Source organism: Saccopteryx leptura, chromosome 6 (genome assembly GCF_036850995.1).
Source record: "Saccopteryx leptura isolate mSacLep1 chromosome 6, mSacLep1_pri_phased_curated, whole genome shotgun sequence".
NCBI lineage: Eukaryota > Metazoa > Chordata > Mammalia > Chiroptera > Emballonuridae > Saccopteryx > Saccopteryx leptura.
In genome coordinates, this window is record NC_089508.1 from 64,879,507 (window position 1) to 64,893,635 (window position 14,129).

The following is a 14,129-nucleotide window of genomic DNA, read 5'->3' on the forward strand; positions in this document are numbered from 1 at the left end:
ATTTTAAATAATTGGAAAGTACAGAAAATTATAAGCAGGCAGAAAAAAAATCCACCATAATTTCACCATGCTGAAGTAAATATTGTATTATTTTGGAATCTAAAAGAAATTTAGTATCACAGATCTTGACTAATTTAACAAACTTTATTTCACTAGTCCTCATCTATTCTACTGAATGGGCTAGATCTTGAATCTGCCCACATCTCTCCACCCTGATTCCCACCAGTCCAGTATAAGTTACCTGCCTGCTTCTGTCTCCCCTCCCTTGGTCTTTTCCCACACTGCACCCTTGCTCAAGTCACTTCAATGGCAACTATTGCCTGAGGGTGAAATGACCATCTCTAAAAAGCACCCAGAATCAGTGTGGAATATCAAACCAATAATACAAAGATCTCTGAATGACTTTGCAGGGTTGTTATGAGGCTCAAGTGAGAAAAAGGTTTTTGAAAATGCCTATAAACTAGTAATCTGCAAGTGTGAGCTGTTATTAGGTAGATCTTTGTATTCAATGTCAAGTGTAAAGCATTTTTATTTGGTTTGGTTTGGATTTTAATTTTAATTTTTTGGTTTTGTTAAATTTTAGAAAAATAAACACACAATTTTCAGAATTATTTGAAACACAATGTTAGCCTTTGAGAGGCAAGAAACAGAGAACACTGTCAGTCAGAAACCTATCAGTCTAATACCACTGATAGTCTGATTGGACTAGGAATGAGATCTGGTTCTCACTCAACTGAGAAATGAAAAGATGCACCACTAACACAAACCACACAAACCACACATCGACTTAACATGGGTAGTGTTATGAAAAAAACCTTTTTAACTATTCATGTAAAAAATAAACAAACAAGAAAAGCATACCTGTTTTGAACTAGACACACACTAAGATAAGTTCACTAAGAATGATACATAGGATACAGCAAATATCTGCTTATTCTGTGCTGTGAGGACTCTTATATTTGGCAAATGATGTCACCAATGACTCCCAGTTATCTCAACTTGACTTCAGGTTTCCACAGAAAATGAGATGCTGGGCAAAAAACACTGCATTATGAGAAAGTGAGATCTGGGGTTTTGATGCTCTGGCCAGACTGTAATGGAAACATTTCTATAAGTGAAAAGCTAGTATAGATTTGTGCTTAAACTGGACATCTTTGTCATCAAAATATGATATTGTCTCTTACTCCAAAGAGAAGTATTCTGATGCTTGACTTGATTATTTTAACATGTTTATCTTTGATGACCAAAATGAAAGAGCCAGCATGAATGATAAACATAAGAAATCCATGAAGAGTTGCCTTTGTATCAGTTAGGGTTATCAATAGCAAATAAACTGAAACTCAAGTTAAGGGTAACTTCAGGAAGATTTAAGAAAGAGATTGTTCATAAAAGTTAGGTGGGGTTAGGAAAAAAAGAAAACAAGGGATAGTGGAGCTAATACCCCTAATCCATAAAACATGAGGAGCAGAAATAGCTACTGAGGTCCAGAAGGAGAGAGTCCTCTAGGAAGGTAATGTTGAGAGAGTCAAAGGACAGACAGCCTGAGTGGACCATCCCAGAGGAGCCTAGAGAATGAATACCTGACCTCATTCTTTCCTCCCTCAGAGCTTTGCAGGGGCTCCCTGCTGGCTGAAACCAAATGGGGAAACAGTGAGTAAGAGGGCTCATAGTTGTAATCAATACAACCCTGCCTCCTGGGGAAAGAGTAGGAAGAACTGGAGGGGCAGACAAAAGATATTCAGCATAGCCTTTCATTGCAGTTTACCTAGCGTCTACCACGAAGGTTGGCACATAGTAAATGCTTCTAAAAATTAGTGTAATAAAAAGATATATGAAATCTGTCAGTGATATACACCAAACACAGCAACATATATTATATTTTTCCTAGTTCCTACTGAGTTTCATGTTTTGGATTGACTACAACACCATGGTTTCAAGAGTTTGAAAAGTTAGTAATTTTATTCTCCCCATCTAACTTTACATGCCCCTTTGTTTTTCTCCAGTGGCATTTCCAGTTTTCTACCTTGAATGAAAACTACTGAACAGTATCAGTGGGAAGACTGTCAGCATTTTTCCCTAAGGGAACAAATACACTTGTGGGTGGAGCGCAGAGCACATTCCTAGCAGCTATGGCTGATGCAATGCTGTGAGAACACGCCAGCTCCCAGAACCTTCCTGGGCATACCCAGGAAGGGAGTTTGCCCGCAATAAGGAAGTGACTTAGCGCCAACCATGCAGCTCCCTGACCTTTTCAGCCATTGGCTTTGAGGAACACACTGTAACACCCTATAGGCTGAACCTATGTATATAAGCTAGCTTACTTCCTGAATAAAGTGGATCTGCATCACTGAACCTGGTCCCTGGAGTTGGGTCTTTGCATCTCCGTCGTCCTCACCCCCCACAGGACTTGTCCACATACACTCACATTCTCTCTCTCACACACATACTCATACATAAACACACTTTGGGTGCTCTATAGTATATTGAACAGGGCTGTAAATCACATACTTTCCATAAAGGCCTGTTGAAAGGTTTGTAATCTCATCCATTCAAATTGTCAAATCACAATTTTTATGTTTCTACATTCAATTTTCTAGCATTCAGCTATTCTAAAATTTACCAAGCACCTACTTCCTATCTAGTACTGTACTGAGCACTTAGGTTTCAAGAATAAGTAAGGTCCCTGTCCTTGTAGGGTTTACACTGGGAGAAGGGAGACATACAAATTAACAATTCTAATATGACTCAATGTGCTAGGGGAAATGTTACAAAATAATACTTCTGCTGATGGGGGACAAGGGTGGAGGGGAGTAGAGTAGGGAGGGAAAGCCAAAGTAGCAATATTCTATAGATATATCTTATACATATACACAGTAAACTAGAGGAATGAAATCAGGCTATGTCTAAAAGGAGAATATATTTCCTTACATTCAATTTGATTCCTATAATGTAAATACTTCATTAATATTCAAAAGGTGCCCTGACCACTGAGCATGCCCTATAACTGGGACCAGAATAAGAAGAAACTGGGAAGCAAAGTTAGAAGATAGACATTTTGGATGGAGTTTGTTGCCAACATAGAGAAAAAAAAAGTATCAACTTCAAAGATGGTCTCCTGAACAGAATAAAGATTTAGTCATAGTCAAATAGAAAGTAAGGAGGATGGGCCCTGGCCAGCTGGCTCAGTGGTAGAGTGTCAGCTGGTGTGTGGAAGTCCTGGGTTTGATTTCCAGTCAGGGCACACAGAAGAAGCACCCATCTGCTTTTCCACCCTTTCCCCTCTCTTTTTTTTCTCTCTTTCTTCCCCTCCCACAGCCAAGGCTCCATTGGAGCAAAGTTGGTCCAGACACTGAGGATGGCTCTATAGCTTCTGCCTCAAGTGCTGGAATGGCTCCAGTTGCAATGGAGCAACGTCCCAGATGGGCAGAGCATCGCCCCTTTGTGGGCATGCTGGATGGATTCAGGTTGGACACCTGCAGGAGTCTGTCTCTCTGCCTCCCTGCTTTTCACTTCAGAAAATAAAAATATGGAGGATGAAGTAAAACTGATTGTTCAGAACTAAGGAGAAGACAGCATGGTCTGTGAAAACTAAAAATCACTTTCTTTGCTTATTAACATAAATGTGAGATTGTGGCAAGGGCACCATCTCCATAACATTAGTAAATTTATTAATCTGTTTGTGACTCATTTTTTAACCCAAGAAGTATGGGTAATGTTACTAGCCTCCCAGGATTATTAGGAAGAGTAGCATGGTGGTAGACAACTTGCTTGGATCACAGTATTGCTCAGCATTATGACAACGGTATCTAATATAGTAGTTGTCATTTCTATTTTGGGAAAGGATTCAGTGTACTCAGAACCATATTAACACTCCTATTAAAGTTATGTGTGTACAGCTTTTTGATTGTACGAAAGAGCCTCAGCCAGCTTTGAATACCATCAAACTGATGGCAACATTCAAAGAGCCAAGCCTCGTCAATTCTCCTCCATTTTTCCACTTGCGCATTTAAGAAATGCTAACCTCTGGTCTTGAGAGGCAATGCTAGCTAGTTCTATCTTACTGCCCTAGGGATAAGACAGTGGCATAGCTTTGTTGGATAGGATATTGGATCCCTGGTTATCTCTGAAAGGGTTATCAGTAAAGTGAGAAACTACTTCTAACTGTGCTCTAGTATAAATTGAAGATGGCCAAGTGGATTTTAATATTACTTCCCCACATGAACTGATGACATTCCTGAGCATTTTCTTCCATAGATGGCATCCAGCTGAAAATTTAGCCATAGACTTTGGCCCCTGAGATCATATCTTTATTTTGATGCCAGTCCTTCTTCCAACTAAATACTATTAATGTTAAGTTTTCCTATAGTTCTGATAAAAACAGACTTTTTCCACAGTGAACCATTTCTGAAAAGAGTATGTTTTCTACTTGTGGATATATTCTCTATAGTTTGAGGAACATAATTAGAAATAATTAATGCTTTATATATAGTTAATGTACTAAAGCATAATCATACATTCCAAAACATGAATCTTATTCTCATTTCAAATTAAAATACATTATTCTTCATGTTAGCAGAAAACAGGTTACTAAAATGACTAAAAAGATATGATTTTAACAAACTTTAAATAAGTAGGGACTCAAAAATGTTAGTCATAAAACGTAAAAGAATAGATCATGTAATTCAAAATTAATCTCATATATTTTAATTTCTATAGTCATTAAATATAATTTTTTTCTCCGTGAGCCAGTTGTAGTTTTGACATAAAATACCCCTTTTGTGTGTAAAGCTTTTGAGATTTGGGTCTCAAGCTGTAATAAAAGCTCAGATAAAGAAACAAAATATGACACAGGATGGCTTGGCAATTAATCATTCGTTCCAAATTGTTTTATTCATTGGAAAAACTCTACTTGGTCTGTTTTAGTTTTATACATATTTCTGTCTACTACTGCAGGAAATATTCAAAGAGCCCTTGGTATAATGAAATAGCTATTAGAAAAAACTTTTTTATGATGAATATTGTAATCAAGATGCAAAAAAAATGAATTTAGTACCAGCTTATAAACCTATAAATAACATGCTCTTGAGAAACAACAAAAAAGTATAATTTTTCAAGCTGAATACCCAATTTAAACCATTGGGTAAAGTTTTAAGAGGTTATAATATGTGGTAATTACTATAAATATTAAAATAATTTCTACTTATGTCACACAAAACTTACTACAGTATTTCTGTATATTTTAATGGTATAAGGTAATCTAAGGCACTTTTAACTGTATCTCTTGATCAAAAAGGTGGTGATATGGTGGGTTTTTTAAAAGAAAAATAAATTTTTTTTAAATAAAAATACACTGTGGATATGCTTGACACACTGGAATTTTAAAATTAAGAGTAGAAGCACACACTTTCCTGGACACATTCTTTATTCAGATTGCTTTTTCTTCCTGTTTCCTCATGATCCAGTTTAGCCACTATCTTCTGCCTTCTCTCTTTTTTTTTTTTTTTTTTTTGTATTTTTCTGAAGCTGGTAGTGGGGAGAGACAGACAGACTCCCGCATGCGCCCGAACGGGATCCACCCGGCACGCCCACAAGGGCAATGCTCTGCCCCTCTGGGGCATCGTTCTATTGTGACCAGAGCCACTCTAGCGCCTGGGGCAGAGGCCAAGGAGCCATCCCCAGCACCCGGGCCATCTTTGCTCCAATGGAGCCTCGGCTGCGGGAGGGGAAGAGAGAGACAGAGAGGAAGGAGAGGGAGAGGGGTGGAGAAGCAAATGGGCGCTTCTCCTGTGTGCCCTGGCCGGGAATCGAACCTGGGACCTCTGCACGCCAGGCCAACGCTCTACCACTGAGCCAGCCGGCCAGGGCCCTCTGCCTTCTCTTTTATTATATTTTACTTTATTTTTTAGAGAGACGGAGAGAGAGATAAGAAAGATAAACTTATAATTGCATCATGTTAGTTGTCTATTGATTGTTTCTCATATGTGCCTTGAGTAGGGGTGGGCAGCTGGGCTCCAGGCGAGCCAGTGACCCCTTGATCATGCCAGCAATCCTAGACTCAAGCCAGTGATATTGGGCTTCAATTCAGCAACCTTTGGGCTCGAGCTAGATACCATGGGGTCATGTCTATGATCTCATGCTCAAGCCAGCAACCCTTGCTTAAGCTGGTGAGCATGTGCTCAAGCCAGTAACCTTGGAGTTTTGAACGTGGGTTCTCAGCATCCCAGACTGACGCTCCATGAACTGCACACTATCTGGTCAGGTCCTTCTCTGTCTTCTCAAGCAAAATTTTCCCTTTTAACATGATTTTTGTTATATCACTGTTCACTTTTTAATCTGGTATCTGTCCCAACCTTAGTATTATTGCCATTTGTAGCAAGGGAGCTGTCCTGTACAGTTCCCCCGACCAGAAAGCAGTGACACAACTGTTCCAAATATGATAGTCAAAACTCTTATAATATTCTTAAATGTCTCTGGGTAGACAAAATAATACTGCTTGAGAACCACTGATTTAGAGCAACTGTGCATATAACTTCATGTTCACCTTTGAATATATGCCTCATTGTATGGGACTTTGTTCTGAGATAATGTTCTGTAAGTAGTCATTAAGAGACTGCAGAGTAAGATGATATTTTAATACTGTAGCCCAATACATTGCTAGGATAATAAATATGGTACTCTTATAAAGTAAATTCTGTTTCATTTGAGGACTTCAGCTTTTCTATTTATTTTGCAATTGTTTATTTTTCTATTTGGAAAAGAAAGAGGAGAGAAGACAGTGTTTTCCCATATCAATATATCTCATTTGACTCATAAATTTCTAATGGGACTAAATACCTCGTAGCATTTTCTAACTTTCATTTCAACTACTAGAAAAAAAATAACGTTGAAATCTATTGAAAAAGACAAGGCAGAAAAAAAGCAAGCTATTGAGTAGAAAGGCACAAAATAAATAAGGAAATAAAAAGAGAGTAAGAAAAGAAAAAATCAATGAGCAAGAAACAGCAAGTTTTTCTATACTTATAAGCCCATTTTAAAAAGAACTGAATTTAAATAAAATATTTTAAAAGGAAAGTACACCTTTCTATTTGAAATAGCAAAAAAACTTTAATAGTAATTGAATTTTTAACATTTAATAGTACAGTTCATTTTCTAACATAGAAGAAAAAAAACAAAAGAGAAAGATGAGAAAAATTTTTATAAAAGGTAGACAAAGAAGAAAATGAAGGAAAAATTTTATGAGGATAAAAGAAGCAGAATATAAATGCTTTAAAAAACACACTGAGATTTCTAATGGACCCCCAAGTCCTTTTATATAACATGTAGATCTGTTATATAACACTTGAATAATGTTTTAATGTAGTTTTAAACAGTTATTTCCCTGTAGAATATGAGTTAAAAATTAAGGGAATAAAAAATCAACTTTGTTTTACTGATCATGAGGTAAATGAAAACGTGAAATTTTTCAAAATAATGTTTACTTATTTATAGGTTTTTCATTTAGATCTATATTCCTGACTTGAGAAATCGGGAAATAAAAGTCTAAGTAATGGAGAAAGATTTATTCAGAGTGTTTGGCCTTTATACTTATCGTCCTGAAGATGTACACACAGTGTTTAAGAGCACTGAATTCACAGATCTAGACTAGACGAATTAGAGTCTGGCTCCCCACTCTCGAGCTGTGCAACCCTGGATTTAGGCTCCCCCCCCAGAACTGGACCCTGAGACAAGCTTTCAAGGGTAAATGGTCTATCTGTGAAGGGATTCCAGGAAATGCTGAGAAGGGACTGAGGAGGTGAGAAAAGATAAAAGGAAGAAAGCCAAAAAAATTTTTTTTTAATATGGTGAAAAAAGTGAAGGAATTAAGGAAAGAAAAATAAAAAACCTCATAGATACACACAAAAGCATGGTGATTACCAAAGAGAAAGCAGGGGGCTGGGGGTTAAGTGAGGGTAAAAGGGTATAAATGGTGATGGAAGGAGACTTGACTTGGGGTGGTGAACACACAATGCAATGTAGAGATGATGTGCTATAGAATTGTACACTTGAACCCTATATAATTTTATTAACCAATGTTATATCAATAAATCAAATTAAAAAAAGAATGTGGTATCAAGCCAGACTTCTGAGGGAAAATGGAGATCCATCTAAAGAGGAACTCTGGAGTTTGTGCAAAACACATGCGAGAATGAGCATTAGCTTATGGAGCCCAGTTCATCCTGAATGGAGCTGAATGTACTCCCGGGGCTCCTCAGACAAGAAAACAGCAGGGGTTTGCAGTATGTGGCACTAGCTTTTACTTCAAATGTTGTATTTGCAAGTTATCATGCCTGACCTGTGGTGGCGCAGTGGGTAAAGCGTCAACCTGGAACACTGAGGTCACCAGTTTAAAACCATAGGCTTACCTGGTCAAGGCACATATGGGAGTTGATGCTTCCTGCTCTTCCCTCCTCCCTTCTCTCTCTCTCTCTCTTTCTCCCCCCTACCTCTCTAAAATGAGTAAATAAAATAAAAAAAGAAAGTTACCATAACACCAGAATTATCTTTCTCATTTAGAAAGTTAAGAAAGTTAAGAAAATATAAGATTTAGAAAGTTAAGAAAATATAAATTTTTATATTAAAAAGAAGTTTGGTACTGTGCTCAGTGCTAGAAAATTATTTGGATAACTGCAACAATTTTACACTAGAAACTGGAACTTCATTTGGTCATTCTGGACTCTTACATTACCAGGAAACCAGGTGTAAAAAGGGGATTATTGATTCTACCATTAACTGGAAATGTCCATCTGCTGGTGGGTACCAAAGGAGTCCCAAGGATGGAACCTAAGTTCTTCTGTTTCAACATGTTGGTGTCAAATATTCATAGAAGAATATAGAAATCCATATAAATAAGACCCTTTGAGAATTCAACTTTTTTATGTTTCTCAGTTAACAATTCTAGAAGCTGAAGTTCCTTTGAAGCCAAAGGGAACATGATCCGAATAGGAGCATTTGGAAGTCATAAGTATAAACCATGACTTTAGGATCAGTTATAGAAATAAAGATTGTTTCTTCTACTATATTTTCTTTTTGGTTGTGTCATACATAATTTTAATATTCAGCAAGTTTCCACCTTATCTTTCCTTTTCCTTACTCTTTTATAAAAAATATGGTACTAGCCTGACCTGTGGTGGCGCAGTGGATAAAGCATTGACCTGGAAATGCTGAGGTCGCCGGTTCGAAACACTGGGCTTGCCTGGTCAAGGCACATATGGGAGTTGATGCTTCCAGCTCCCCCCCCTTCTCTCTGTCTCTTCTCTCTCTCTCTCTCTCTCTCTCTCTCCCCCTCTCCTCTCTAAAATAAATAAAAAAAATAAAAAAATAAAAAAATATGGTACTGTTGGCTAATTTTTTATTATTCAGGCTATGATAATGAATATTGTGGTGGGACTATGATAAAATTAGAAGAGAGGGTATAAATATAAACTCAGAAATCTTTCACCCGTTATGAGAATTTGGCTTGCCTCAATTTTTGATTGAACAATGGTTTGTTATACTAGGTAGTTGTATTTCTCCCTCCAACCTCCTCCAATTTGGAAATATAAACATCTATTTGAGCAGGTGGAGAACTGTAGAGAGATGGCAGTTGACAGTGGGGAATCCCCCATTATCACCAGAGATGTGAAAAGAATGAATGAGTTTTCTATGGCTCAAATGGATCCTACAGGAGGAAGCTGTTTTTCAGTCCTCTTGCTGGGACCTAATTCCCGAGGGCTGTCCACTAGGAGCAGACACTCAAGGAACTATGGTGTGTGCTGCAGGAGGCAGTCACTGAGGGGTCCCTGAAGGGAGCTGGGACAAATTCTGCTCACCCAAGAGATTAGCAAATACAATGGTCCCTAACACCGGGCCCCTCAGAAAGCCAGCATTTAGCGACAACCATACAGAGGACATTGAAGATATCTCCCTTCCCTCATTTAGTTTCTGCCCCCTCAACTGCTATAGCAGAAAGGGATGTAGAGGTGGGCAGAGATGGGGAGCAAAAGGCGCATCACCCTCCCTTCACACCGCAGGTATGTTGGACCCGATCATGACTGGTTGGGGACAGTTGTGGGGATGATGAGGTAGGTTGGGCTAAATTTCCACAGAGCTGGGCTGAAGTCAGCTATTAAAGAAAATGCAAAGCTGTATCATATCTATGTCTTACCAATTTTAATTATGCCGAAACGAAGAAAAACAAAAGCAGCATACTGAACAAAACCAGAGAAAGGAGAGTTAAAAAACCAAGGGAAACTCTGGCCACATAACTTAGGTGGTTAGAACATTGTTCTGAAGCACAGAAGGTTGCTGGCCGGTTCGATCCCCAGTCAGGGGTCAGGTCACATACAGGAAGAGACTGATGCTCCTGTTTCTCTCAAATCAATAAAATAAACATTAAAAAGAAACAAGCAAAAGACCAAGATTGAAATGTAGTTATGTTAAATCAGGTGGTTACTGTGATTGTAATCCCTCAATCCAGTATATTTTTAATGTTGTCATACAACACATACTATTAAAAAATATGTGTGCCAAATTTCGTATCCCAAAATTGATATACATATGCAGTTTTTTGGTGTGAATCTATGCTAAAATATGGGCTGTATGTACACTTAAATGTATACTTATAAAAGGAAAGCAGGTTTTATATACTTACATTCTCTGGGAATAAAGCTACAACGCTATCTATATGATGTGTTAGCATTGCATCAATATTTATAAAGTTCCGAAAACCTTGAAAGATCATGGATTCAGGGATTAATGTTCTGAATATTTCTGTAGTTCTCAATAAGCCCTGATGAGCTCAGTTTACTTCCCCTTTCTGGAACCATCCCAAGGTGTATGCTGGGTTTGCATACTATATAAAACAAGGATTTGTAGCATTTAATTGGGCATTATCAGGAAGCACAAAGCATTAAAGACAGGCCAAGCACCTACATACCACTTCACCTTGGCATTATCTTTGGTGTAGTTAGAAATGTTAAATATCCATGAAAAAACACAAATAAGTACAGAGAGTTTTTAGTACAGAAAACAAATGTCTCTAGTCTTTCCTTTCTGAGAACCTCTCATGAATGAAGACCATATCCCCTTATTTATATTTATGACTTCTGTGTTGTGATTGATTATGTTGTCGAGTTTGAGCAGCCTGCTCTCGACGTTGCATTTGATTCTTTTCGACTCATGCTGACATTTTCAATAATCTCTCAGAAATGCCAGACCAGAAGTTCACATAATTACCAAAATCTAATAAGTCACAAAACAACTTGAAAGGAAGGTTATTTCACAGTAATATCCTAGAAGTTTATGAGGTGGCATCTTCACCATGTGAAACAGACCTGAGTTTTAAATAAAATACTTAATGCTTGGCCCAGTTTAAAGTAGAAGTTGAAAATTTTCCTAAGATGAAATTAAGATAAAGTGATATTTCACTTCTGGAAACCCCGAACCAGGAGATTTTACATTTGAAATCAGAATTTAGGGAATTACTATCATTTTTTTGGGAGTTACCAAGAACAGCAAACACTGAGTCTTTTGTACTAAATTGAAGAGAATATCACAGTAATAAAAATGTTAAACTAAATTTTGCTAAATTTTATGAAGTTAGAATCACCAATAAGTCAAACATTCTATACAGTTTTAGTATTAAGCATCCCCTAGAGTTATTGAACTGATTCATAAAATTATAATTTAGGAATGTTTAAAAAAGTAATTTTCTATTAACCATATCCTCTATTCTTATTGCTTTACTATAGAAAAAATCATTAATACTATTTATAATAATTTTTATGTTGAATTTTAGTTAGGTATTTATTTTACTATTACATCCAATGTGTTACTTACTCTGTGAGGTTTGAGTGTCTATGAATTTCTTTACCAAGGCATCTGTTGTTTGAGTATAAAGACTGAGAGCATATCTCAGGGACTGAAGATCTGGGCTTTTCTCCAAGAAATTCTTTTTGAGGCCATTTCCTCCTGCATGAAAGTATTGCTAAAAAGAAAATAAATTATGTAAGCAGAAGCATTTTAAAATAATGCTAGAGGACAGATTGTATTGCTGTAATAGTAAAGCTCAAATGGAACAGTGCAGTATGATCAATACAGTAAGATGGGTACAAAGGAAGTACTACTACAGGCCCACTGCTAAGTCATCACCATCTACATAGATTCTCTTTCTATATTTTTGAAATGATGTTCTCCACTACAGATCCCAGATTCTTGAGGCTTCAGTCTTTTCATTCAAAACTTTAGTTAAGCATATGAGATTATGAAGATGCTGAGGTTAGCATCCTTTAGAATGACACATTTAGGTAATAATCAACTTGGCTATTGACTTCTGTTTCCAGAGAATGAGAAAAAATATTTAGGGTTAGCAAAACTTCACAAGGTAATTTAGTCACATATTTCCAGACACTAGTTTGTAATTCAAGGCCAGATACCTGCTAATTCAACTTCTCCACCCTGTAATGACATTAAAGTGGCAACCTAAAGAACTGGAGTGGTCCTTAGAAAGCCAACATCCCCTGAACCTCGTGTCTGATAAATGTAATAAACCATATAGGTTTTTAACTTTTTTTTTTTTTTGCTAATGTCATCCAACAAACTCAAAATACTACAACAGTTATAGGTAAGATAATAGAGAAAATGTAAGCTCTTTGACAACTGATATGATCATTGGAGGATGTTAGCATTTTGCATGCTTCAAGAATTACACACAATATCTTGTTGGAAAGCAGAACATGTAGAGATATGTAATAGAACTAAAAGTTTTTTTTCCCAATTAGAGATGATAATATATTTATACTATTTATAATCTGATAATGTTAGATAAATGGTTCTCTCTCTCTCTGTACCAATAATGCTAAATTACACATTCATTGTGACATGACTCATTATGGTTCATATTCCAGGAAAATGACATATTTTTTTAAAAAAAACTCAACAAATAATTTTGATATATGCTCTTAAATAGATATGTGTCATCCCTCTATCCCACTCCTTAAAACATTCTGAGCTAAAACATTACAGTGAACCAAAAAATTATAATTATCTCAATTTTCTCCCCTATTTATGAGATGTAGTAAAAATATTTTGTACATTTGTAGACATCTGATACACTTTAAATTGGATAATGTAGAAGAGATTCAGGGCAAGGGCCAGTGAAAGGAGGCAATGGGGATATAATCTGAAAAAAGATTGCTCTAGTTACAGACATCATCTCCAAAGAGAAAAAACTACGGCTACTTAAAATCCCAACAAAATAAAAAACCCTTTACTTACTTTTTAAAAAAGGACAAAGATATAACATTTAAAATTATTTTTATACTTTGACCTTCTTATAAAAATGTTAAATTAAAATATTTTTATAAGTAGAAAGTATTTATTGAGGACTATGATTCCAGAATTGTTTTAGGTACCTTGGTGAATGAATAAAAAAAATATGATCGTTCTTTTTTTTTTATAAAATATGATATGAAAAGGTGGAAAAATATTAAATAGTTGTTGTTGAAAGAGAACTGTTTAGTTTGTTTGGTCTTGACATTTCTCCAAGAGGACTGCTCCAGTGAGGATGCTCTCTGGAGGTACGTTTATGTATGAACAAAGGAGCCATGGATGCAATAATGCACCATTGCTTTAGTAAACAGCAGTGGGTTACATTGAATGAAAAACAGGCAAGATCTCCGAGAGAAAATGCATTTTCTCTATGTGTTTCTGACAAACTCCAGTCTTATTAAACTTAAGCATAAGTGCTAGGAGATTATAATTGAAAGATGTATAAGAATAATAATAATAAGCAACGATAATGGTATTTTGCTATCCCTTGGGAAAAATGAGAGCTGTCAGCAAAGATTGTGAAAGACTTTGAAATGGGAAAAAATGATTAGTGGGTGTGTTCTCAATAGTATACCCATCTGGGTTATCTTTGCTTTTCATTGTCTTTAAGCTATATAGAGCTCTAAATTGTAGAAAATGAGTAATAATGTAAATGATGGGGTTTTTTTTCATAGAAATGCAAATCAATTATTTCCTGGTATGACACAACTGACTATTGTTCTGTGGGCAAACCTTTTGCCTCTATTTGTAAATTTACTTAAGCTTTCTTATTGCTTACTCAT

At 36.5% G+C, this 14,129-nt stretch overlaps 1 protein-coding gene across 1 annotated transcript in view; it reads right to left on the reverse strand.

Moving 5' to 3' along the window:
* UNC13C (unc-13 homolog C) overlaps positions 1-14,129 on the reverse strand; it is a 650,594-nt gene that overhangs the window by 65,352 nt on the left and 571,113 nt on the right. Inside the window, exon 29 of the mRNA XM_066342502.1 lies at positions 11,857-12,004. Coding sequence (XP_066198599.1) covers positions 11,857-12,004 — 148 coding nt within the window. The remainder of the gene's footprint in view (positions 1-11,856; positions 12,005-14,129) is intronic.